The sequence below is a fragment of the Tachysurus fulvidraco genome, chromosome 4, assembly GCF_022655615.1.
Source record: "Tachysurus fulvidraco isolate hzauxx_2018 chromosome 4, HZAU_PFXX_2.0, whole genome shotgun sequence".
Lineage (NCBI taxonomy): Eukaryota > Metazoa > Chordata > Actinopteri > Siluriformes > Bagridae > Tachysurus > Tachysurus fulvidraco.
This window is the reverse complement of record NC_062521.1, coordinates 19776114-19801208: the sequence shown is the minus strand read 5'-3', so window position 1 is coordinate 19801208 and position 25095 is coordinate 19776114. Positions and strand designations below refer to the sequence as shown.

At 36.4% G+C, this 25095-nt stretch overlaps 1 protein-coding gene across 1 annotated transcript in view; it reads right to left on the bottom strand.

Annotated features, from left to right (window-relative positions):
* The window catches only part of LOC113661016 (adhesion G protein-coupled receptor A1), a 191052-nt gene extending 181891 nt beyond the window's left edge, over positions 1-9161 (bottom strand). Inside the window, exon 1 of the mRNA XM_027174915.2 lies at positions 8492-9161. Coding sequence (XP_027030716.1) covers positions 8492-8712 — 221 coding nt within the window. The 5' untranslated portion in view covers positions 8713-9161. The remainder of the gene's footprint in view (positions 1-8491) is intronic.
* Positions 9162-25095: the final 15934 nt, after the last annotated feature.

Sequence of the window (25095 nt, the reverse complement as noted above, 5' to 3'; positions counted from 1 at the left end):
TTCCAGATATGTGACTGCCACAGACACACAAAATTGACCAGAAATCCAGAAAGCAGCTGCTCAGTCTCAAACCCGAGGAAATTAGAGAACAACCTCAGTCACACTGTCAGTTATGGAAGTGAGGTGTGGGTCCATGCACGGAAAATACCAGAGCGTGGACAGATCCTTTCCACAAAAAGCCTGTTCTCATCTATGTGCCAAGCAGTAGTTCTGTGCAAGCTCTCTCTCCTCTCTCTCTCCCTGTCTCTCTTTCTGTAACTGATCCTAATGCCAGAGCAGCTGTCAGTAAGCATTCACACTCCTCCTGTCTTCAGCAGTAGCAGTGCTGCAGTACATTTGGCCTTGTGTCACACACACATTAAAGACCGCTTCACAGTTCAACCTTTGACCACTATACAGATGAGGCACCACAAAATCAACACTAGTCCTCTAGACAAGCAAAAAATATAGCTTGACCCTTCTTGCTTGAATCAAATCATGATAATTGAAAACAGTATATATAATGTTACCCTTTACTTGCATTCACTTTAACAGAGAAGCACTACTGTTGAGAGTGTTTAAGAAGCAAATAACAGTATTGCCACTTCATGTGCATTCAACTCCAATGTGCATTCGAGAGCTTCAGTTACTGTATATTAAGTGTTATCCTGTGTGAGTTTCCTCTGGGTTCCTCCTGGCATGGCAGTAGATGCTAGTATTATGCTAAATTGCCTCTAGTTGAATTAGTGTGTGAAAGTCTGTGCATTGTGATTTGCAATGGGCTGGTATCCCATGCGGGGTGAATTCCCACTTCATTCTCCCAGAGCTCTATTTCTACAATAAACCTGACTAGCTTTAAACAATTACTGAAGATAAATGAATGAATTAATTAATGTTTGCTTTATTTAACCATTTTATGTTTAATTATACAAACAGAATGTTGCCATATCCTCTGTGTCCATCTAGGTTTCCTCTGAAATATGTCATGTTCTGACTTATATGGACTAGTAAATTTCAGAAGATACTGTATGAAACTTTCCATACATATGTGTGTGGTGAACTGGTGTCCGATCCAGAATGTATTATAGCATCATGGCCAGTGCTCCTGGAACAGACTCGGGATTTGAAAAATTTTACAGGTCAGGAAAAAGTATTCACTGAAGATAAACAAATGAATGAATGAAGGAATATTACCATATAAACAAATGGAATATCACCAGTTACTGAACTGAATACATCTAACTCATGTGTGACTGTAACACCTTTTGATAACTGGTACGTAGCTGTAATATACACAGATATTCAGCTTGCCACGGTCTTTGAGTAATACAGTGCCTTGTAAAAGTATTCATACCCACTGAACTTTTCCACATTTTGACATGCTACAACCACAAATAAAAATGTATTTTGTTGGGATTTTATGAAATAACCCGAAAAAAACTGGGAAATTATTCAATACAAATAAATATCTGATACCCCTAAATAAAATCCAGTGAAACCAACTGCCTTCAGAAGTCACCTAATTAGTAAATAGAGTGCACCTGTGTGTAATTTCATCTCAGTATAAATACAGCTGTTCTGTGAAGCCCTCAGAAGTGTGTTAGAGAACATTAGTGAACAAACAGCATCATGAAGACCAAAGAACACACCAGACAGGTCAGGGATAAAGTTGTGGAGAAGTTTAAAGCGGGGTTAAGTTATAAATTAATATCCCAATTAATATAACATCTCACGGAGCACTGTACAATCCATCATCCAGAAATGGAAAGAGTATGGCACAACTGCAAGCCTACCAAGACATGGCCATCCACCTAAACTGACAGGCCGTGCAAGCAGAGCCCATGGTAACTCTGGAGGAGCTGCAGAGATCCACAGCTCAGGTAGAAGAATCTGTCCACAGGACAACTATTAGTCGTGCACTCCACAAATCTGGTCTTTATGGAAGAGTGACAAGAGAAAGCCATTGTTGAAAGAAAGCCATAAGAAATCCCGGTTGCAGTTTGCGACAAGCCTTGTGGGGGACACAGCAAGCATGTGGAAGAAGGACCCTGGACACACCATCCCCAAGATGAAACATGGTGGTGGCAGCATCATGTTGTGGGGATGCTTTTCTTCAGCAGGGACAGGGAAGCTGGTCAGAGTTGATAGGAAGATGAATGGAGCCAAATACAGGGCAATCTTAGATGAAAACCTGTTAGAGTCGGCAAAAGACATGAGACTGGGGCGTAGGTTCACCTTCCAGCAAGACAATGACCCTAAACATACAGAGCTACAATGGAGTGGTTTAGATCAAAGCATATTCGTGTGTTAGAATGGCCCAGTCAAAGTCCAGACCTAAATCCAACTGAGAATCTGTGGCGAGACTTGAAAATCGCTGTTCACAGATGCTCGCCATCCAATCTGACTGAGTTTGAGCTATTTTGCAAAGATTTCCAAAAATTTCACTCTCTAGATGTGCAAAGCTGGTAGAGACATACCCCAAAAGACTTGCAGCTGTAATTGCAGCGAAAGGTGGTTCTACAAAGTATTGACTCTGAATACAAATGCATGCCACACTTTTCAGATATTTATTTGTAAAAAAAAAAATTGGACACATTTATAATTTTCGTTCCTCTTCACAATTATGTGCCACTTTGTGTTAGTCTATCACATAAAATCCTAATAAAATACATTCTTGTTTGTAACATGTCAAAATGTGAAAAAGTTCAGTGGGTATGAATACTTTTGTATACTGTGTAAATGAAAGGAAAGCCAGAACCTTCTTAGATGCTTGAATAATAAATCAACAGTATCCCAGAAGCGTGTGTCAATAAGACAAGAGCATCCACCAAAGGAAAAATAATTGGGCAATATGTGTCCGAAGCAGAACTGACACATGTCTCTGCCAGCAAAGCACTGTAAGCTTCTGCTGAAATAAACATGTATGAACAAGAGCCAATTAACAACAAAGAAGGGAATCCAATAAAAATGGGTTCACAACCATAAAAGTTTCACATAAATTCTTGCGTGTGTGTGTTTGTGTGTGTGTGTGTGTGTGTGTGTGTGTGTGTGTGTGTGTGTGTGTGTGTGTGTGTGTGTGTGTGTGTGTGTGTGTGTGTGTGTGTGTATGCTACAAGCACTCCAGATGAACTGGCAGCATTGTTACGCTTTCCTGTCACTTCCCAGCCTCAGATCAAAAAGTTGGAAGAATGGACAAGTACAATGAAAAATTGTTAGTAATTATTTTAGCTTCAACATGTATCAAGTATCAGGCATTTTACAACTTTGAATTAACGTCTATTGATTTAAATCAACCACCATTACATTTTATTACATTATATATTACATTATTATATTACATGTGTTTGTGTGTGTGTGTGTGTGTATATATATATATATACACACACACACACACACACACAAACACATGTAATATAATAATGTAATGAGTATATATATATATATATATATATATATATATATATATATATATATATATATATATATATGTGTGTGTGTGTGTGTGTGTGTGTGTGTGTGTGTGTGTGAAATAGGTTAGATCATACACACACACACACACACACACACACACACACACACAAACACATGTAATATAATAATGTAATGAGTATATATATATATATATATATATATATATATATATATATATATATATGTGTGTGTGTGTGTGTGTGTGTGTGTGTGTGTGTGTGTGTGTGTGTGTGTGTATGATCTAACCTATTTCACAAATTCATATACACCAATGAACAAATTGAACAAGCTTCTGTAATATAATTACCATAATTACTGATTACAGCTCATTGTGACTTAATGAATATGGCTATCCTTATGAATTATTAGCTAATTTAAGCTATTCCAAAAAGCAATTATGTCAGCTTCAGAGAAAATAAAAAGTTTTCAGTGTAAACATGCAAAAAGCTCACACACGTTACATGTTACTAGTATTTGCCCGAAGGATATTGTTTACTGTAAAATGTTCACAGATGATAACGTTTTTCAGAAAAATAATAAAAAGTAATAAAATTCACACTCCTTTAAAATAGATGTGAACATTCTGTTAAATGTGTAAGATCAATGAAAACCTGTCAGATCTCCTTACAATAAACCCCTAAAAATCATGCATCATATCTCTTTGACACTTCGATGTACCAAATGCGAAATAAATCCAACAAAATTCACTGTAACCCAGCATGGTTTCATTTTAATAATCATTCCAATAATTCAGATGAGATCTCTTCAGTCTGTTGCTCTTAACAAAAGTGAGGCATCATGCCACAAGCACAGAGAGGGGCAATAATGCCAGCATGCTAACGAGAATAATGCAGCACCCCAGGGTCTAAGGGCAATAATTGTGAAAATAAAGGAGGCCAAAGGGAGGCATTAGTAAACAGCCAGAGGACTGAACAGTACAGTCAGCTTACCTTTGGCCATATGTACACTTCCTTCTCTAAGATGTTTATTTTTTCAGTGTGGGGAAACAAAAGTGAGACAAGGGTGGCCACTTCAGTTTGATAAAAGGTCATACTTCCCAGTGCAGGAACAAGACTTCCTGGCCAAGCAGGACCAAAACATTAGGATTAAATTTCAAGCCAAAAGTCAAGTACACATTGGTATGGGAAAATATACATCAAGGTTACATCTTTACAAGCGGTAACTTTTAGTGACATCTGGTAATATTTGCTTAAATCTAAATACCATGACAGGGAAAATTAATTTTAGAAAATGAAAGTAAAATACAATTTTTGCCATTCCCATTTTCCTATTTACTTCACAACAAATGACTTAAAGTGGAATATTTTTTCATTTTCTGGAATTAATAACAACAGTACCATCGGGTGCCAAAAGTAAAAATACCTAGAATGGTATGCAATCTGAGGCTGATTTTTTCCAGCCCAGACAGTAGAATCACATACTTTTGTATCTACATTGGCTTAGTACTGTAGTTAGCATGGTAAACTTGCACCTCAGAGATTGGGTGTTTTATTCCTGTCTCTACTTTGTGTGCTTGGAGATTACTGTTCTCCTTGTGCTTTGGGGGTTTCCTTTGGGTACACCACTTTCCTCCACCAGTCCAAAGACATCTCTAATTTGTCAAATAGATGTGTGAGTGTGTGAGATTTTGCCCTGCAATTAGTTGGCACCATGTCCTCGTGTCCCCCACCTTGTGCTCTAGAACCCCATTTACCCAGTGATGCCGTGAAGTATACAGTAAATGGTACAGAAGATGAGTGGATTTACTTTGCTGATACATCAATAGATTCCATGTGCACTGGGGCTATAAATGTGTATAATCTGCTACTTCCAGCCATAATACATCATCAGTAGTGATTGGAGAAGATTTATAGCACTGAAGCATGATAAAAAATATATATATATATATTTAATTATATTGATTAAAAATTGACATACTGTCCAAACACAGCATAAACTACACCAAAGAAAGAGCTGTAATGACTAATAACAAGTGTAGCTTTTAATGACTTGCTGCACTGCTTTACAATATATCTATACAGAATTCTGTAGACTACAATATAAAATGATTTTCAAAATGAAGCCCTTGTCGCAACTGGTGAGACGTGAGTGACATTACACCAAACTGGTCTAAAATGCTGTATCTGTTAGGATTGGTTTCATACTCTTAGGAAAAGCAATTCCTGTCACTTCCCACTAAAGCATTTCTTTACATTCAAACTATATTTACAAATAATCCGATAAATTATCAGTTTTTAGCAGTGCAAATCTGATAGTAATATAAGTGCACCCTGGTTATTAGTGAGCAAGCCCACAGCATGGGGTATTTATAGGTGGAGCACTAAAGATATCTGGCTCCATACAGAATATAGTCAGTCAGGTATAAGTTTGTGTGTTTGCAGCATCCTAGTACTGACATCCTACAGTAGTACACTATGCAAGTGTCATCATTTACATCAGGACTATAGCAATAACTTCACCATATCAGTATATTCACAACACATTTATCTTCAGTTACTGTTTCATCCTGATCAGGGTTCACGATCACTGGGTGTGTTCACAGAATACATCCTGGGTGGGATTCCAGGACATCACTAGGCACCAGGAACATCCTATTCACACACCTTTACATACTTAGGGGTAATGTGCAGTAAATCCAGAACTTAAAAGAAACCCTCAAAAACACATCTGAATACACAAAACTTTACACAGACAGACAGACAAACAGACAGACAGACAGACAGACAGACAGACAGACAGAGAGACAGTAACCATAGCTCTGGATCGAAGACCCTGGAGCTGTAAGGTAGCAATTTTACCCTCTGAACCACCTTCACTACATTATGCGCTGTTATTTATGGAAACTGAATGTCTTTATTTTCCTATGCAGGGTGTGTTCTTGCCCAGTGCCCAGTGTTTCTGGGATAGACTCCAGATTCACCCTGACTAGGATAAAGCAGTTTTGGTAGATGAATGAATTTATACTATAATTACACTATTGCTTTAATTTAATGGTTCACTTTAAACTAATAGCCTTTATATAATGTATATCAGATATTCTGAAGTGTTCAGCAGGAAATTAAAAATGGTCACTACATTTCTTCCCACTGTTGCATCTGTCTTTGATTAGTACTGTACACCACAATACAAATGACCAGTACATTACATTACATCAAGATGAAAAAACTGGAGAGTTTGGCTGGACTGTCAGTGTTTTGTTCATCATTTCCCAGCACACAGGTACAGGGTTTCAGTGGGATACTGTTATGACAGTCTCCTTCTGCTGATACTCACTAGCACTGGGGGAAAACTCTGCTCTTTTTTGCTTTTATATTTGTTGTGTCTTTGACTGAAACACATTGTATGGTACTTATATATAATATACACATACACATAGATGTTTTTTATTAGCATGATGCCCCCTTAAGCTGTAGCTGTAGCTGTATCTCGCAGCTTGTTTCCAAATACAGCTGTCCCCTCTACTCCAGACAACTAACACAATTAAGCATTCACACAAATAATGGACTAGATAATTCATTTATGATTTAGCCCCCTGACATATTAATTCTGATTATGTTTGAACGTAATAATGTAACAATTACATTGTATTATTCCAGATAAACTAATCAACTAATCTGGCTTGCATCACAGCAAAAAGATAACATAAGCCCTACACATTACAGTCCAATAATGCCAATGTAGTCACCCTGAGGAAAATCACTTCTGCAAATTAAACTTTCACAATAACCCACTCTGCAGGAAATCTACTGATTCAGCAGATCAGCCGTAAGTTAAATGAGATACTGTACCCAAGGAGATAGAGCTTTTCTGTTTATGTTGATAGGAGTCCATTTAGAGGTGTTAGTTAAACACGTCCTGTAATGTTCCCACAAGATTTATTCCTGTAGTGTTTCACTCAGTAGAACAGGCACTGAAGTAGCTGCGGTTGTGCAGTCAACAGAAAAGAGAAAATTAATTGCCAAGTAATGACTTTTAATGATTCATTGCTAGATTCATTTGACAGGGAAATTGGATGAATTATTTTCTGAACTTATGCACCAAATTCCACCAGGAATTTCTAACGGTATAATGTACATTAAGCCCAAAATTAGTATGAAAGATAAAATAAGAAAAAGAAATTAAAGAGAAATTGTAGCAGCTACAATAACTCTAATCAGTATATAAAGTGGAGCTGAAAGAAAGAAAGAAAGAAAGAAAGAAAGAAAGAAAGAAAGAAAGAAAGAAAGAAAGAAAGAAAGACTAATATTTTGTTATCAATCATATTATCATATATTTTTATGCAACCAAAAGAATATCTCAATCTTTTTTTCCTTATCCAGTTTTGTTTTGTAAACCATTCTTTATGCTTCATAATGCCTGCCTTTTGTGTGTTAATTTGAATTAGAGAATTAGAGATTTAAAAAAAGAGAATTGCCCTCACTTTAACTGAATGAATATGAACTGAATACTTTTAATCCATACCTCGATAACAGGTAGTCTTATAAATAATGGCACCTGACTGAACTTAAAGTTTTCTGTGAATTTAAATTTCAGAAATAAAACCCTTTATGGCTCCAGTTTATAGGCAGAAAATGGTGGTATGCATTTGAATAATGATATTTTTAATTAATATTTTATTTTATTTTTTCTAAACTTGAAAAGCTCTTTTAAAAGTGTGAAATTCATGCCACTCCTACACAAACCAACCCACCCATCCATCCATGCATGCATCCATCCATCCATCCATCCATTCAACCGTGGTGTCTTTTTTCTTCTTTGTATTTATACATTGTGTTGTACTGTATACTATATTATGTCTTTATTTTTTATATATTTGCATTTATTTTTCTTTGCTGCTCTAACAGAGAAATTTCCCCATTGTGAGACGAATAAAGGTATATCTTATCTTATCTTATCTTATCTTATCTTATCTTATCTTATTCACCCATCCATCCATCCACCCACCAATCCATCCATCCATCTTTCATTCACCCTTTATCTTATCCACCCAAAACTCCCACGTTGTTCTCAGTGGACTCACAGTGACGTGGTGGTGGTGAGCAGCGCGCGAGGCTCCAGCGTATCCGTCAGATCTGCTTCATCACATGTCACCGTGACGCGCGCGCTGCGTCGGTTCAGCGCCCCAGAGCGCTCTGCTGCGCACTCACAGCTCTCCACGGTAAGGTCGGGACAGTGTCTCCTGCTCGTCATACTTAGCCTCCAAAAAGCGGCCAGCGCAAAAAGCACGCTCACTACTTTCATCCTGAGGCGAAAACGCGTGTCACAGTGTTTTTAAGTTATTTCTCCCCAACCTGGGAGGTTATAACGGACCATCTCACGCGTAAATCACATACAATGCAGTTCGGGTGAACGTGCACGGATGACATTTGGCTTTCCAATTAATGAACCTCACCAAAAAGCATTGCGCATTAAACTGTAAATGACGTGCATGTCCTCGATGTCACTTACTACACTCACTTACTAAAAGTTGCTCGCGCTTCTTCTTTTAAGCGCACCACTCGTTTAACAAACTTCTGTAAAACTTTCTCACAGTTCTGTGTGCAGATGGAGCTCCACTGCACATCTGTACGAGATCCGAGTTCAGTCTAGTGTGTTTCGATAAGTTTACACTCCAGTCAACAGGTGGTCGATGTAAAAGATGCGGCGCCTGCACGCGCTTTCTGTCCCGAGTGAGAGCTCGGCATGATAACAAGCCCCTCCTACAAAGACCATAAACGAAAGTGCCCTGTATTCCTATTGGCTCCAAACGGACCACGACCAGCCGAAAGGAGGCGTGTAGCTACGTCACAAGTCTCTCATAAATGAATTCATATCCTATCAAAAAACCTAAAGCAGTGTAAGATTGAAATAAGAACAACTAACAGAAATGAATTGTAAAATGCAATGAGATTTATACACCTGAATGGACTTTTTGAGTATTTTCAGCATTCAAATTTTTGATGAAAGTAATTATTTATTTCTTTAGTCAATTTTCAGTAACTGGCTTATCATCGTCAAAGTTGCAATGGATCTTGACCCTAGCTTGCAATCACACTCCGGGGGCATAGACACACACTGGATGAGACAATGGAGTAGCCGGTCCACTTACTGGCATGTTTTTCAAAGATGGGGGAAACTGCAGAACCCAGAGGAAACCGCACAGGGGAGAAAAGAATCAAAAACTCCAGCTCAGCAATGCAAAACCACTCTGTACAATCTCTATACAACTTCTCTTGAAATGATTTCAGTTTTTCTTAATCATAATCTTAATAAAAAGGATGACTAATCTAAATGCAGTTAATGTTTACAGGGCAGTCATCACTGCATTTGTTTTAGCTTATTACATATATGTTAGTCAATAGAAATAGATGTTTTGTGATTATCTGGTTTCTGCATTTCTAATAATGAATCTTATGCTGAATCCCATGACATTTATTATATGCAGAGATTAATTACTGTAAATTGTTTTTAAAGTGTTAATTAATTACTCACGTTTATGTACATCAATTTAATTCCGTAGATAGTAGTCAATTTTATGGTTCATGAATCATGCAAAAATATATATATATAATAAGCTTGGTTTATTCTGTGTTCTCTGTGAGTAATTGCAATATGTTGAATGAGGTGTTAGTCAAAAATGTTTTTAATAATTTAAGGAAAACTGTTGTTGGTTGTGATCTATCACTTGAGATTAACTTAAACTTGAGATGGAGGAGCTAAGGCAAATGGTTTTGGGTGAGATGTGGTTTAAGGAGTATTTTGCAATGTGTTGTCTGTATGATTTCCTGTTTTGAAGAACTTGCGAACCCACTATTAGTGTAGCATTTTTCCCTTGAAATGAAACGGCTGTCCTCAGAGACTATTTCTTTCTCTAAAACTGTACTTACTGTACACTGATCTTATTTCAGTTCCCTTGCAGTGTAGTACTCCTGTGAGTTGGACCTAGTGCAGAATATGTGTCACCGTGTATATTAATCACAGCTACACAATGTTGAACGTATATGATTTTGAGAGCTAATATATATGATAGATAGAGAAAAAAGCTTTAACAGCTGGTTTAGCTCTACCATAGAGGGGGAAAAAAAACTTCCTCTGAGTATTTAGACTGTGTAGGGTGTACACTCTAAGAGAAAAAGATTGGGAGGGATCAGGGCAGGGTGACTTCTGACCTGCAAATCTCCCCTGGATTTTCCATTTTTCTTTGCATGACACCCAACAAATGAAATGATCTATTTGTTGGGGGGAAAATCCTAGACCAAAAGCATACATAGGGCTTTGCGTTCCATTCACATTTTGTCGCTCCCCTGGCTGCCCCGGGTGGTTGTTTACACAGATGTACTTTCACCTCTCCAGCTTTGGAAATCCAACGAAGAAATCATCCCACCTTTCCATCTGAGGCAGAGTTGGAAAGATGCATATAGCTCACATCATCATCTAGAATGATGAATCACTACACCGAGAGGACACAGGGAGAAGTTGTTGGATCCGGGCCACCGGTGTTCACACGGCTATCAGATCTTCACTAATGGGAACCAGAATCTTCTTCGTTTCATAATGTGTTGCAAGTGATGTTTTTTTTTTTTTTTACAGTGCTTTTGTAAGTTTGATTTATCTTGACACAAAAACAAATAGGTATTTTAACCCAAAAGTTACAAAAATATTTTCATATTTTACAGTAAATCAAATAATGCATTTGAGATTTTAAGATATAAAATATATTTGCAACCAGAGAGCAAAATAATTTGGCAATGCTAATTGCACACAGTTTTTCAGGGAAAGTAATGGCTTTTTATTTAAAATAAACCACTTGGCTGAAGGAATGCACTTTGAGAAAATTAATATACATTACACAATGTGTTATTAAGGGAATATAGGGTCACATGAGAAAAACCTAAAAAAAATTATTTCACACTGTTATGCACCAAAATTGCATGTGAACTCAAGTAAAGCCACTAACATCATGGAAACAGTACATGAGCACATGTGAAAAAGATTTAATGGGTGAGAAAATCACATGTGAAAAATACCAATAAAAAACTAAAAGATGGAAATCAATAAACAATGTGAAACATCACCCATAAACAATAAAACCACATACCCAAAGTTTTAAAACTAAATAATGTTTTTAAAACAATTACAAAAAACACTAGAGAGTGCATAATACATAAATGTGCATAATACATAAAAGTCCTATACATTGGAAAAATTAAGTAGAACGTACCATCGCATATTTAAAGAAACGGGTCATTTTCACCTTATATGATAAATTTATTTGATTAAATTTTGATATCAGTTTATTTAGTTCCATTTATTAGTTCCTTAATATCCAGGACATTTAAAAAAAAAAGTGTAAGGTTAATTTAGCTCTGCTTATTGTAGGCAAATAAATGTACTAAAGGTGTAATGTAATGTGACAACTTGTAGCTGTAACTCTATCTGATTATTGCTGTTATTCTCAGCCCAAGCTTAGATTCAAACCTGGAACCAAGAACCATTTTCTTAAATACACCATATAAATAGCTGTTTATAATCATCTTAACAAGAGAGGTGCATAGATATGTTCTGTTTTAAAATCCACTTAGAGTTATTATTTTGTTTGTACAATTTTACTCTTTTTTCAAATGAATTTATTTAATTCTACCTCCCAGTACATAAACAAATGGGTCATTTTATTGAAGGATGAATAAAGGAATTATACAAATGCAATCATATGATGTAAATACATCGTGTAGTGCTACAGATTCATGTCCTTTGTCATGCAAATTTTAAATCTGCTCACACCCACATAAAAATACAAACATAATTCTTTGGTCTTAATCAGTTGCCCTGTGATGCCCTTTTTGGCAAGCTTTCTAAATGCACTGCTCTTATTGATGTCTGTGTTTGTATCTGTTTAGAACACATTCTGTTCATTTTGTATAATGTATTCATATTCAGTTACACAACAACTACTGCATTGTTTTAAAGCTTGGTGATAAAAACTCCAATAGGCAGTCACTCGGGTAAGATAGCTCTCCACATGGATAGTCTGTTTACCAAATGATACCTTAAAATTGTCAGTTAAGTTGAGCATAATCTCACTTCAGACAGGCAGAGGTCTTTGTGTAAAAAAAAAGGACTTTTGATAGGTTTGGTCCCACACATAATGACCGGCTAATCTTCTTCAAGCAGGAGGAACTCTGATAGCATAAAATGGGGGACAAGTTATATCTACAGCAGAGAGACATTGCCTCAAACCATGACAAGTACATATACTGTACATGAGCAGATTCACATGAGAGCACATGGACGCGGTTCTGTCAGCTTTCAGACCATCAGCAAAACGTCTAAGGACCATAAATGAAACATTAGACAGAACAGAAATTCAACAGCTCACAGTCTCAGAATACATTCTGACTTGCAACAGTGAAAAAACATTTAATAGAATTTTACAATATTGTTTTGTGTAAAAAATTTAGAACCTAAGAATTTTTAATTTTATTCATGAGGAGCATGTAACCTAATATCATCCTCCTTCAAACTGATGGAGAAAGAGTAGAAATAGTTTCAAGTAGTCTGGTCATGTATTTATATTACAGGCTGTTAAAGTCAAGACGTATTTTTGGAGTATCCCTCAGTTCTCAAATTTGATGGTAAGAAGGTGTTAAATTAATTAATAATTTACCGTAACATCACTGGTTTATGCACTCATAATAATACATTATTGTTTTACTACAAACAGCTCAATCGCATAGATTTGTATAGCAGACATAATATGAGTTTAATAATATCAACCAATGGTATTCATCAACAAACAGAATTTATTGATATGACGAATCTACCTGTAAAAAATCATTTACATTTACAGCATTTGGCTGACATCCTTATCCAGAGTTACGTACAAAAGTGCTTTTAAGTCTCTATCGATGAACACATTAAGACTGGTTCACTAGTATACAGACATAGAATACCATTAACTCTGTAAAGGTTTTTTTTAAATGTACACATAAAAAACAGGGAAAATGGTGCCAGTTCAAGTGTTTCAGAAAAAGGTACAGTAGTTACTTATTTAAGACTCTTTAAGTCATTTATTTAAGACTAATGTAAAGATTCTTCTGTGTCAGTGATTTGTTATAGTTAGAGATTTGTTTAGGTTTTCCACCACAGGAAAGTCTTCACCACAAAAACGTGTGTTTGGCTGTTTCTCTTTAATATGGCAACACAATATTTTTAGCATCGTCATCATCATCATCATCATCTTCAGGAAAGAGCAAAAAAAAAAAGATGATCTACAGTATAAAAAAAAACTTGTCTCATAGTTGTGACACACTATTTACACAATGTAACAAAAAACATCGTTAGTAGTTGCTGTGGTATAAAAAAGATTTAGGGATGTTCTCAGTCAGTGCTGTTATAGAAAAACTTCAGACTGGAAAATCTGCAACATTTCCTGTAATGGATAAATTCCCATAACAGCACATGTTGTGTTTCATTACTTGAATAAGTAAAGACTTTGAGAAAAGGATTTGTTATTTACATATTTTATGCATTCAATCTGAGTGCCAGATAGTGTGTGTAAACATGAACAAATGTGATTATAATCAGTGCAATCTTTAAGGACAATGATTTAGTAACCAGCAGCTTACTCAGATGTACACTGTTGTCCTACAAAATGTGTTCTCATTGAGTTTTCACAAAGATGTGTGTCAAAAAAAAATAGATACACTGTATATAGAAGAACAAAAGAAGAAGAACAAAAAGAAGAACAAAAAGAACAAAGAAGAAGAACAAGAACAAGAAGAGATTTGAGGCAGTCCTTATCAAATGTGAACCCAAGAAACAAGTGGTCTAAACTCAATAAATACAGCTTTGACAGAGGTTGTTGTGTAGTATAAATTTAAAGCACAATTAAAGGAAAACACAAATAGATCTCAGTTTATGGGTTATGGTTGCTGAATATTTTACAAATGTCTTCCTGTCAATCAGAATGACACTAGTCAACTACAGGCAAGTCAGCATTTGCATTTGTCCTGTCATCACAGCTGGGAGTCTGAAAGAATATAATTAGCAATCCTGGGAAGGATGACTTGCCTTTCTTCCTGTTGAAAATTTAGCATCAGTCTACTTAGGAAGGTGATTAATTCTCTTTTACTCTCACAGCTGCCTTGTGATTCTGAAATTTTTGATGTAGCTTAAAACCTAAGAAATGTCAGAACTTTTCTGTCAGAACTTTTAATTAATGTATAGAAAAAGGGAAACTAAAGCTCAGTATGTCCCATAAGAGTCCCAGCAAGTTCCAAATAGGAAAACAGTTTCTAGGAACACTTTATAAAAAAAAAAAAAAAAAAAAGTTTCCCTTGTCTTTAAAAATTTGTGTCTGGACTTTCTTATTAGAAGCACTCATATTCATATATTTTATTTATCGTGACAAGCTGTCTCATATCTTCAGATTCTTTCAGTATACGATTGAATCAACTAATTCTTTCGCTCCCACTTTTTCCTTTCTGTTTGTACACACCCTCAATTATTTTTCTCATGTGAAACATCTATAATGTTCTTCACATACATACACACAGCTGTGTAGCTGCTACTCCTGTGGCCTGCAATTATAATAGAAACACTGCACTACTGTTGTCTCTTGTGAGTTGAGAAGAGTGTATTTTCAAGATTCCGTAACTGCAACAGATTGAAACTACTATCCAATATCCATTAAGCTACATACTAACATCCATATAATACTTTTGGGATGAATACTGTTCCTGACTTCCTTGACAGTTATAAAGCCTGCTGCAGTGAACTGACTGATAAGTTATTGTCAATGGATTTAATACTGTATGAAACAGTGAGACCTCTGTCTTAATATAGCAAACAGCATAATAAAATATCCCCTTAGGACCTCTGACCTGAGAGACACAGCAGTGACTTTCTCATCCGTCCCTAAGCAGCATTATCGGATCAGAGCAATATAATTGGTGGTTGTTCTCTGGGGTGAATCAGGCTGGGCCAGGAGCAAGAACCCTCTGGGAATCAGACTGCATGTCGTGTCTGACAGCTACAGGCTGGGACAGGAACAGCGAACCTTTAGTCTGCGTCTCTATTAAAAGGGCAAGCTTGGAGATGACACAGTGAGAGCCAGAAATCACATAGATTCATGGCTTTCATGCAGAATTCTTTCAGTCTTCCTATTCCTCCTTTCCTATCTGCTCTTATAGACAAAGGCACTATTGATACAAGCACATTTTGATCAATGTATTATTCAGCATGCTTGCTGTCTTCCTGTCCTCAAATATCATATCATCCGTACTTTGAGGGTGAACTTGAGAGTTTTTTCCTTGAAATACATGAGATATGTTCAGAAAGTCCTTCATCTAGTAAAGAAGGTCTGATTTGATTCATGTCACTCAGCTCCAATATAAAACAATGCCAGAGGCTAAGATTTTATTTATTTATTTATTTTCAGAATTTGGAAATTTTTACATTTTTCTGTATATTTTTAGTGCGTCCACATACTCGTAAGTTTGTTCAGATTTAGTTGGGAACTTGGCAACCAGGCATGATCTGTGAATTCTGGCCTAATCATCACTTGTTTATAATCGGTCTCAACAAAAGATATTTTCACATATTACATTAGTTCTATTTCCCCATAAGAAAGTCCCACAACAATCTAGCAGCCTAATTTAACCCACTCAACTCTGTCCAGGCAGGTACAGCACTAACGATGGCTGAATGAAGACATTTCAGAGAAGACATCCAACCATTTCACAGTAATTCACTTTAAAAACGTGAACAAACCTTTAACAAACATGCCTCAGGATGTATCTGCCCTCCTATCTGCAATATAATTTAAAAGCTTCCTGCTCACACCGTATTTTAATCCCCACTGGGACACAAAAAAAAACAGATTTAAAAAAAAAAAAGACAATGAATACTGCAACTCTATTCATATCTGCAATCGTATCTGTTTAGAACACATTGTCTGTTCAATTTGTATAATGTATTCATTTTCTGTTACATCCCTACTTAAAATACCTACTATATCATTTCTTGAAAAAGTCGACTGTCACTGCAGGATTTGCATGAGTGAAAATGTAAAAACTCTGAAACAATTTGCATTTGGAGGGAAATGATATTTTAAGGGTTTGCCTGGATAAAAAGTCATCATTTGTACATTTTATCATAATTTCGTTCAAAAAGAAACGGAATCACTCTTGCTTGTTCAAATGTGGACTTTTTTCATGAGCTTAAAGAGTCAGAAACACATAGCTATATGCTCAGCCTGCATTTAGTCTCATACACAAGTGTTTTCTAAATCATCTATTTCCACAGGCTCATAATCTTCTTTTCCAAACACTTCCAAAATCAGCTGCTATGTCCCACTGCTTTCCTTCCTTCTGTTCCTCCTGCTTTGCACCACCACACACGCAGCTGCTACTGGTGGCGCTTCCAGAACTTTTTAATTGGTTGTAAACCACAGCACTGGCTTGTGTGGAAGCAGAGACCTTCAAAATGTTCCACTGTATTGCCACAGTAAAAGAGAATGAGCCGGCCACGGAGTGAGAACACAGGATCCCACGATGCTGCCACAGCTACAGTAACCTCAGGGCTCCTGAGGTCACTCACACACAAAAACACACACACAGCTGTTTCTGCTGGGAGAAAAAGGCTTGGAGGCCGACGGGAGGAACACTATAATCTTTTAAATGAGGGGAAAACAGAGAAAAAGAAAATAAAAATCAGGTCAGGGTGTGGAAGGGATTGGAAAATAAACTCTTGAGTGTGTGCGGTAACAAAGCCAAACTACACAATGAGACAGCAGTGAGGACTTACTCCCTCTGACTATTCAGAATCAACGTGCACATGAAACCCTCCGTCTGTCTGTCTGTGCATGTTTGTTCTGGAGAACCTTGACACTGAAGACTCATGTGCTATAACAAAAGAGAACAGAAACCAGCAGAGAGGTCAGTACAAAGGTGTTGTGGTTTGTGCGAGGGTGCATACATGATATACACACTCTAGCCTGGGGACATGACCACCTATGTGATGCACCTGTGCTAACACAACCTGATTCACTGTAGCACCCCATGACCTCTTATTGCTCTGCAATTTGTGATAATACAACAAAATTTTTAGCATTCTTTTCCAAATGTGAGCTCCTATAGATTGCTTACTGAAATCTAAATCTTTTAATTCAAAAAATGGAATAACTTCATTACTGTAATGCTGTTTCAGCCTTCAATATTATCTTTACCACATAACTGTTGAATTCTCCATTCTAATTGGTCAAAAGGTGTTGATTAATTTCCTATCCTCTGACAATAGTTGGCTGGCAAGCTTATTACAGGTTTGCCTTAAGGTTTGCTAATGCATTATAAAGTCATTTCTATAGTAACACATGGACTACACATGACAAACTTCACATAAAAAGACTAAAAATCATAGTGAAGCAAGAGAAAAGCTGTTGCCCCATCTTCTGGAGAACTGATGGAGATTGAGCGTTTGAATCAATGCTTTAGCCATCCGTGGCTGGGAGTCTAGACAGCAAAACTTGGCCTTGATCTCTGGGTGTTAGGCATGGCAGACTCTCTCTCCAGTGTCGATCGCAGTGACTATAGCCAATCATGGGCCTCTGTAAACTCCTACAAGTGTAATATTACTTCTCTGTGATGCAGCATTTTTAAAAATGTGCAGTGACTGGCTTCATGTGTCTCATTGTAAGCACTTTATCCTTCACCACTCTTACAGGCTGTAAGCTGTTGTATGATAGAAGACTAGCTACCTGTTGGCTAGGAATTGGCATGTGACCAGATTGGGAAAATGAAGGGGAAAGTATGTATGCTTGTTCGACATGATATAAATTTCTGCAAGGATGATTCAAAGGAGTCTTCAGAGTTTGATAACAGTCATAGGTGATGCTGTAAAGGGTCTACAGGTGAAAGACTTAATGCGTAGCTTTAATGTGGAAAACTAGCAGTGTGAGAAGAACATAAAAGTTTAAATGTATTTACCTGTTTCTGGTTCATCTTACATTTTTTTAATTCCAATGCAACTATTTTTACTTCTCTTCTCTTCTCTTCTCTTCATAATCATGTCATAGAAGACAGAAAAAGCATGTATCTGAAAGCATGTACTATTTCCAGTATGTGTTAACCTTTGCCATACTTTCCAAAAAACTGGGTTTCTACTTTTTTGAAAGGATAACTTTTATTCCTAGGAAGTCAACAGAAAAAGAAATATGCAAATGAATTAAATCCACCACATAAAAATGCACTTTGGGGCTTTTCACACCTGGTCACTTCATGCGTTTTCTGTGATCTGATAGCTATCCGATCGTAAAAAGACCAGGTGTAAATGCCCTCCAAAACGGTTTCGAGAGGGATATAAATCCGATCGCTCAATCCAGTTCAGGAGGTGGTCTGGGACGCATTTCAGATGTAACTGGACAGGTGTAAATGCATGTGGTTGCTCGAGCCACATACGTCAGCGCTATACTCCTCCCAAACAGAAGTACGTCACTCGCAGGTGACTCACCAGAAACGAATGTTTTCCCACCAGCGCTGGCTCTGATCCTTCACCCAGGTGTCTCGTTGGGTCTTAAAATGCATTGCTGCAGCCAGCGAAAATGCAGCAAACAGTAAATGCTGTTTTTTGTAGCAACTGCATGCACCAAAGCGTGATACATTTCAATTACCCCGGAAATGAGGTGAAATATATCTGCATATTGGGCGGGAGTAGAAAGATCAGATTGATATCCGATTCACCAAGACTCATTTATGTGGCCTAATGTAAATGGAACAGTTTTAACAAATCAGATAGCTATCGGATCAGAGAAAACACATGAAGTGACCAGGTGTAAAAAGGCCCTTTCCTTCATGTGATGTGTATATAAGTAAAATCTACAAAATCCAGATTTAAATATGTTTGTCAGCTTCCAGGCTCCATAAGCATGCCCCTCAAATACAATGTCTTTGATACAAAGAAATATATTTAGATGAAGAGCTGGTTGCCAATTTGTTCCTCATGTTATCAGCAATGGGACAAATATTTCCTACCATGACAAGTTGTCTCATATCTATCATTTCTTTCAGAGAATTAAGATGTTTGATTCTTTCTGGTATTCTGAATAGGCATCTGTGATTGTTCATTTAAGCAATTCAGTGCTGAGAAGAGAATCTGAAATAAGCAAAACAAGCAAAGGGCTCTTTATTTTGTCTTATGCACAGCTCATTATTTATTACAATTTCTGCTTATCTGCTTTAGCAAGTTTGTATTAGCATAATTGGGCAGACAGTTTAAATCCAGACCAGACCATTTATATGCACATGTTCTGGTACTCTGGTACTTGCCATTTGTTTGTCTTTATTCCAAACTTGACAACATAATAAACTAGATATGCCACTAGATATGCTAATATGCTTCTAGAGCTACAGATTATTTAAAAAAAAAAAAAAAAATGCATTTACACCATTACACAAACCAGTCATGGTGTGACATGGTTTTTTCATTATTATTATTTAATTAATTAATTAAATCGATTAACCTTTTTTAATTATAATTTATTAATCAATAAATGATTTTTTTTGGTATATTAAATTTTAATATACTATAATTTTTTTTTTGAATTATATGATATTAAAATCAAACAACTATGTCACTGTGCCCCCTTGGATTCTAAGTAATTTTAATGGTTTTGCTTGCACCTCTATGGTCCAGGGTTTGATTCTCACCTCTGCCCTGTGTGTATAAAGTTAGCTTGTTCTCCCAGTGCTTCAAGGGTTTCCCCCAAAGACATGTTTTGTAAACTGGCATCTCTAAATTGTCTGTGGTGTGCACACTGTCCTGGGTGTCCCCCATCTTGTGCCCCAAGTCCTTTGAGAGAGACTACAGGCTCCCTGCAACCCTGTGTAGTATAAACGGTACAGAAGATGGATGGATGGATGCATGCATGCATGCATGCACTGATATGTGGATGGATGGATGCACTGATATGTGTAGTTTAGGTAAGTGTTTTGATGTAGTCCATGTCAAATGAGGCGTTCAGTCAAATAGCTTAAAGAGCAGCAATGGTTGCAGCTGAATAGCTCTGAATGGACTCTAGTGACCTCTAACTCATACTGTCAATAAACCAGGGTTAGCACTGTCGCTCACTCTGGGTTAACTGAATCATAATTGTAGGCTGAAGTTATGGTGAGGCAGTGGTGTAAGAACCTGCCAATTCACTGGCAGAGAGGAGGAAGGCTGCAGCTGAATCAACACTCATGAATAACCTTAGCTCACACACACACATACACAGTATGACAAATGAAATCCTAGCTAAAACTGTCTAACTCTAGCATATATATATAGAGGTAATATTTGTAACAAATGCATTCCCCATACTGAGTGTTCTGATTTCTGGGTATTTTGCCATATTTTTTGCAATAAATATCAAATCCAAAACCAAACTCATGTCAGGCTCTTAACATTGTGCTTGCTAAGATAACCAAAGCACTTAAATTATTTTGAGCTAAGTATATTTTTATCTGTTCCAGCAGTTGAAGGTTTTTGTGTACCAGCAGAGGAGCGAAGTGTATCCATCACTCTGCTCCTCTTCTATCTCAATAGCCCACATCACATTTTTTGCCCAGTTTCTGGTTCTTATGATGCACCACTACAGTTAAAAATACTGCCTCCTTCTCCTACTTCTGTTTTTTTAACCCTCCATTTCTCTTTCCTTTCCCGTTATGGCTGAAATTGCCTGGCAAGCAGCCAACCAAAACACAGTGCCTCATTCTGCAGACTTCACGTATCCCCTGAGGCCTGTGTCCAGAGCCACGGTGCCATATTTCCTGTAGGGAAAACACTATTGGACAGGTAAAGCAGTAGCCCTTAACCCAGGGACCCCATGTACTACACATTTTTGTGCTTTCTCTTCTATTATGCATGAGAGGAATGAAGTGTTGGATCAGTTAAAAAAAAAGTTGTGGGACATTTTGCAGTACATGCGGTCCCAAATTCATGAAAAATACAGAGACGATATAGAAGTACTGTACTGCAAGAGTGGGAAATGCTGTCACAAATGACTTCTTTAAAGGTTTCTAAAGTGATTCATTTCTAGCATATATGCACTAGATGGGATGTTTTATATTGTTCGTAAGTAACATTCTGAGCACAACGTCTATAGCCTATGTCCTACAGTATTTCACAGTTAAAGGTTTGTTGCCCTTTTACACAGTTTTTCCACAAGAAAGAATGTGAGATTATGAGATTTACCATGGGATTCATCAGTGAGGACAAAGATCTGTAGCATGTTGTTATAAAAGATTTAAACTTGTGATTTTATTGGATGGTGGCCAGCTGACTTATCTATTCACTATGTTAAGATAGACTGAAGCCACAAAGACACAATTCCCCATCTGCAATGGTATTTCTCTGTATTTGGGATTAATCTGAAATAGAACTACAAAGAAGGATTTCTTGCCAGCACACTGAGTTATAATTTCAACACAGTGGAATCAATGTAATGACCATGGATTTCTCAGGCTGTAACATATTAGGCTACATTTGAAAAGATGAGTGTTTCAGTTGGGTTGATAATAAAGGCTTTTCTGTAGATAAGGGTGCTTTATCTTTCTCACACTGAACAGATCTTGGCTGTAAATTTTAAAACCTTTCTTTGCAAATCCTTTCGGTAACTCGTTCTCAGTGTTTCAGTCTTCATCTTTTTCTTTACCTTTATTAAGATACCTATTGAAATAAACTCAATAGGATTAACGTGATAGTGAAAACACTTTGCTGTATGTATCATGAGGATCTGCTCACTTGAGTGTGTAAGGTTATTATGCAGTAAGTTGATTACTTACAGTATGTATACACTTGGATTCCTGGTGATACAGTATTGTCTAGATGCACAGAACTACCATTGTGAAATGAAGTTCATCTGCAATTCTTGTTTTTCTAGCAAATCATAGCCAGATTGGCCAAGCTTATAAAATGATATGGAACTTTTTATAATATTTATTTGTATTTGGCAGCCAAAGCCCAAAGTAGCCCAAACTGCTAACAACCACATTAGGTAACACATGTGTTAGACCATGTAGAATAAATCTTGCAGATTTACCATAGTTCTCTTTTCTTTAATGCTTTGTTTTTGTAGATGATCCTGCCTTGTACTGTAATACACATGCTCTCACTCGTTAACATTTATGGGCAGAATATTTTTTGCAAGGGGGAGTTATTGTCACTGTTATACCTCACTGTTTAAAGAGCTGCACTGAAACACCCACTGAGGTTTTATATGAATATCCACTAGAATGAGAAGACAATTTAAAAAAGTAGATGTGTTCCTATGTATATATTAATAAAATGAAACCTAAGATTGCTGTAATCGCAAAAATAAAGCACTATTGTTTTGGGTTCTCACTCATTTTCTACCGCTTTATCCGATTGTTTTGGGTTTTATAAAACAATTCAACTAACTTAAGTATTTTGAGTTTCTAGTACTTTTGATTCTATTAAACTAATTATTTTTGATTAACTTAAACTATTAGCAGATTAGGTATGCGACACTTAATGGTATAATTTAATTGTACTTATTTCTATTGTTTCAACATTAAAAGTTTTTTTAAAAATTGAGGCAAAATGAGCTACAAGCAAACTATTATACATCTCTCCAAACATATAATGATAAAATATATTTAAACTGAAAAATAAAAATTACAAACAAATAAACATTTTAAATTATGTATTTTAAAATATTTCATTTCATTTAATTCATGAAGGTTGGATCTTAATTAATTTAGCTATATGTATAAAGATTTTTTTCAAGAATAGTATAAAATTACAATACAATAAATAATTACATTCTCCAAAATGCCCAGTATAACACATTTACTTTGAATAAAAATGCTTTTAGATATATAAATAAATAAATCCCCCCTGTTTTACGAGTTTTAATTAAGGGTTACTGTAGTAAGCGTGTCGGTTGATTTAAAGACTGGCTTCCTTTGGCTTCTTTGGCTCACGTGTCTAAGTTCAGAGGAATTGACCTTTGCAGCGGTTTGGTCACATACAACGTGGAAACGTTGGAGCCACAGTGAGGAATCAGGCCTGTGCTCCGTTTGTCGGCATTAATCAGGATCATTGGTGACACGGTAAGTGTTCAATGTGTTTTTTACAAGCTATTATAAATATGCCTTTTTATGTAGTGTATTTCTATAGTCAGCAGTTACAGTACACCGGTTTAATCTAAACAAAACTTTATAACACAGTTCACCCATGTGGTAATGCAGTCACTATGCAAAGTGAAGTGCAGGTTACAAAAGCTATAGATTATTTTTTAAGACATTTGGGGGTTTTTCAAATAAAACCTCAGTGATTGAGCTTGTAACATACACCAACACATTTAAAAGCAACAAAAGCAATAATTACTCATATAATACTTATATTAACTGGTGTGGACAAAAACTAAATAAAATGGAAAAGATACTTTTTTCTAATGTGTTGTCCAACTGATATGCAGTTATAGGAGAGTGAGAAAGCAAGTGTAATTGCAGAAATATGCAGGAAAGCAACTATACAATTTAATATGCTTTAAAACTAATTTGGCAAAGTGAGGTAGAACTATATTGTGGTCAAGTTCTGAGCTGTGCATTAACAGAATTATAACTGCACACCTAAGAACATTTGTTCAGAATCTGAAGTATAAATCTGTGCTCTCTTGTATACAGTAAGTCCAGAACTACTACCATATTCCTACTTGATATAGATATCTCATTCATATCTCTACACATCATATGAAACAAACACATTACTGTGAAAATAGTGTTAGTTGTATTCCATGGTCATGATTTTATAACTTTTTAGTAATTAACTTTGTATTAAGTATAAGGAGTTCTAAATGTAACTGTTTTATTGAGGCATAAACTAACAATTGTTTTTCTTGTTTTTCAGGTTGCGGGTTTTAATATGATTTGGCAGTGTAAGCTTTTACTTTAAGAATGCAATTATTTAAACACTACAGACTGCTGCATAGACACTTTTCAGTGTTAGCCCTCTCACATGCCTCTATAATGATTGCATGTGTACATTTAAGACACTTAATGGTCTGAGAACTCATTTTTCAAGATATCATACAAACCAGTTTGCAGATCAGTGTCAGCAGACTTTGTTATGTAAATGCCCTTTATGCCCATTTCAGCATAGATTTTCTGAATCTGTTCTCTTCTGCCATCTCAGAAAGCATTTAAAAAATCATGAAACAGTGGCCTGTCCATATGAGGATTGTAACTACAGTATAGTACAAATGTGTACTCTTCATTCAATTCTCATAAAAGTAGAACACGCCAAACAAGTCTTTCATCAGACTTTTGAAGTGACGTTGCCAGTGAAGATGGTCAAGCTAGTATTTCTGAAGTCAGTATTGTTTTATGTCAAGAATGTCCAGACACAGATGTGAAGACGTGTCCACTAGTGAAAGAGCTCATGGAACTCTGGCCTGCTCTTAAAATGGAGTCTGAGGTAATGTGTAGTAGCACTTTTTCTGTTATTTGTTTGCTGATAACATACACCACATTCTGTGTAGTTGTGTTCATTTACTTTATGTAGGGTTCTTTTCTGCTTAATGGGTTGGTAGTAGAGGTAGTCTTGTCTGTTTAAAAATGTAGGCGTATTCAGAGTTCCAACGGATTA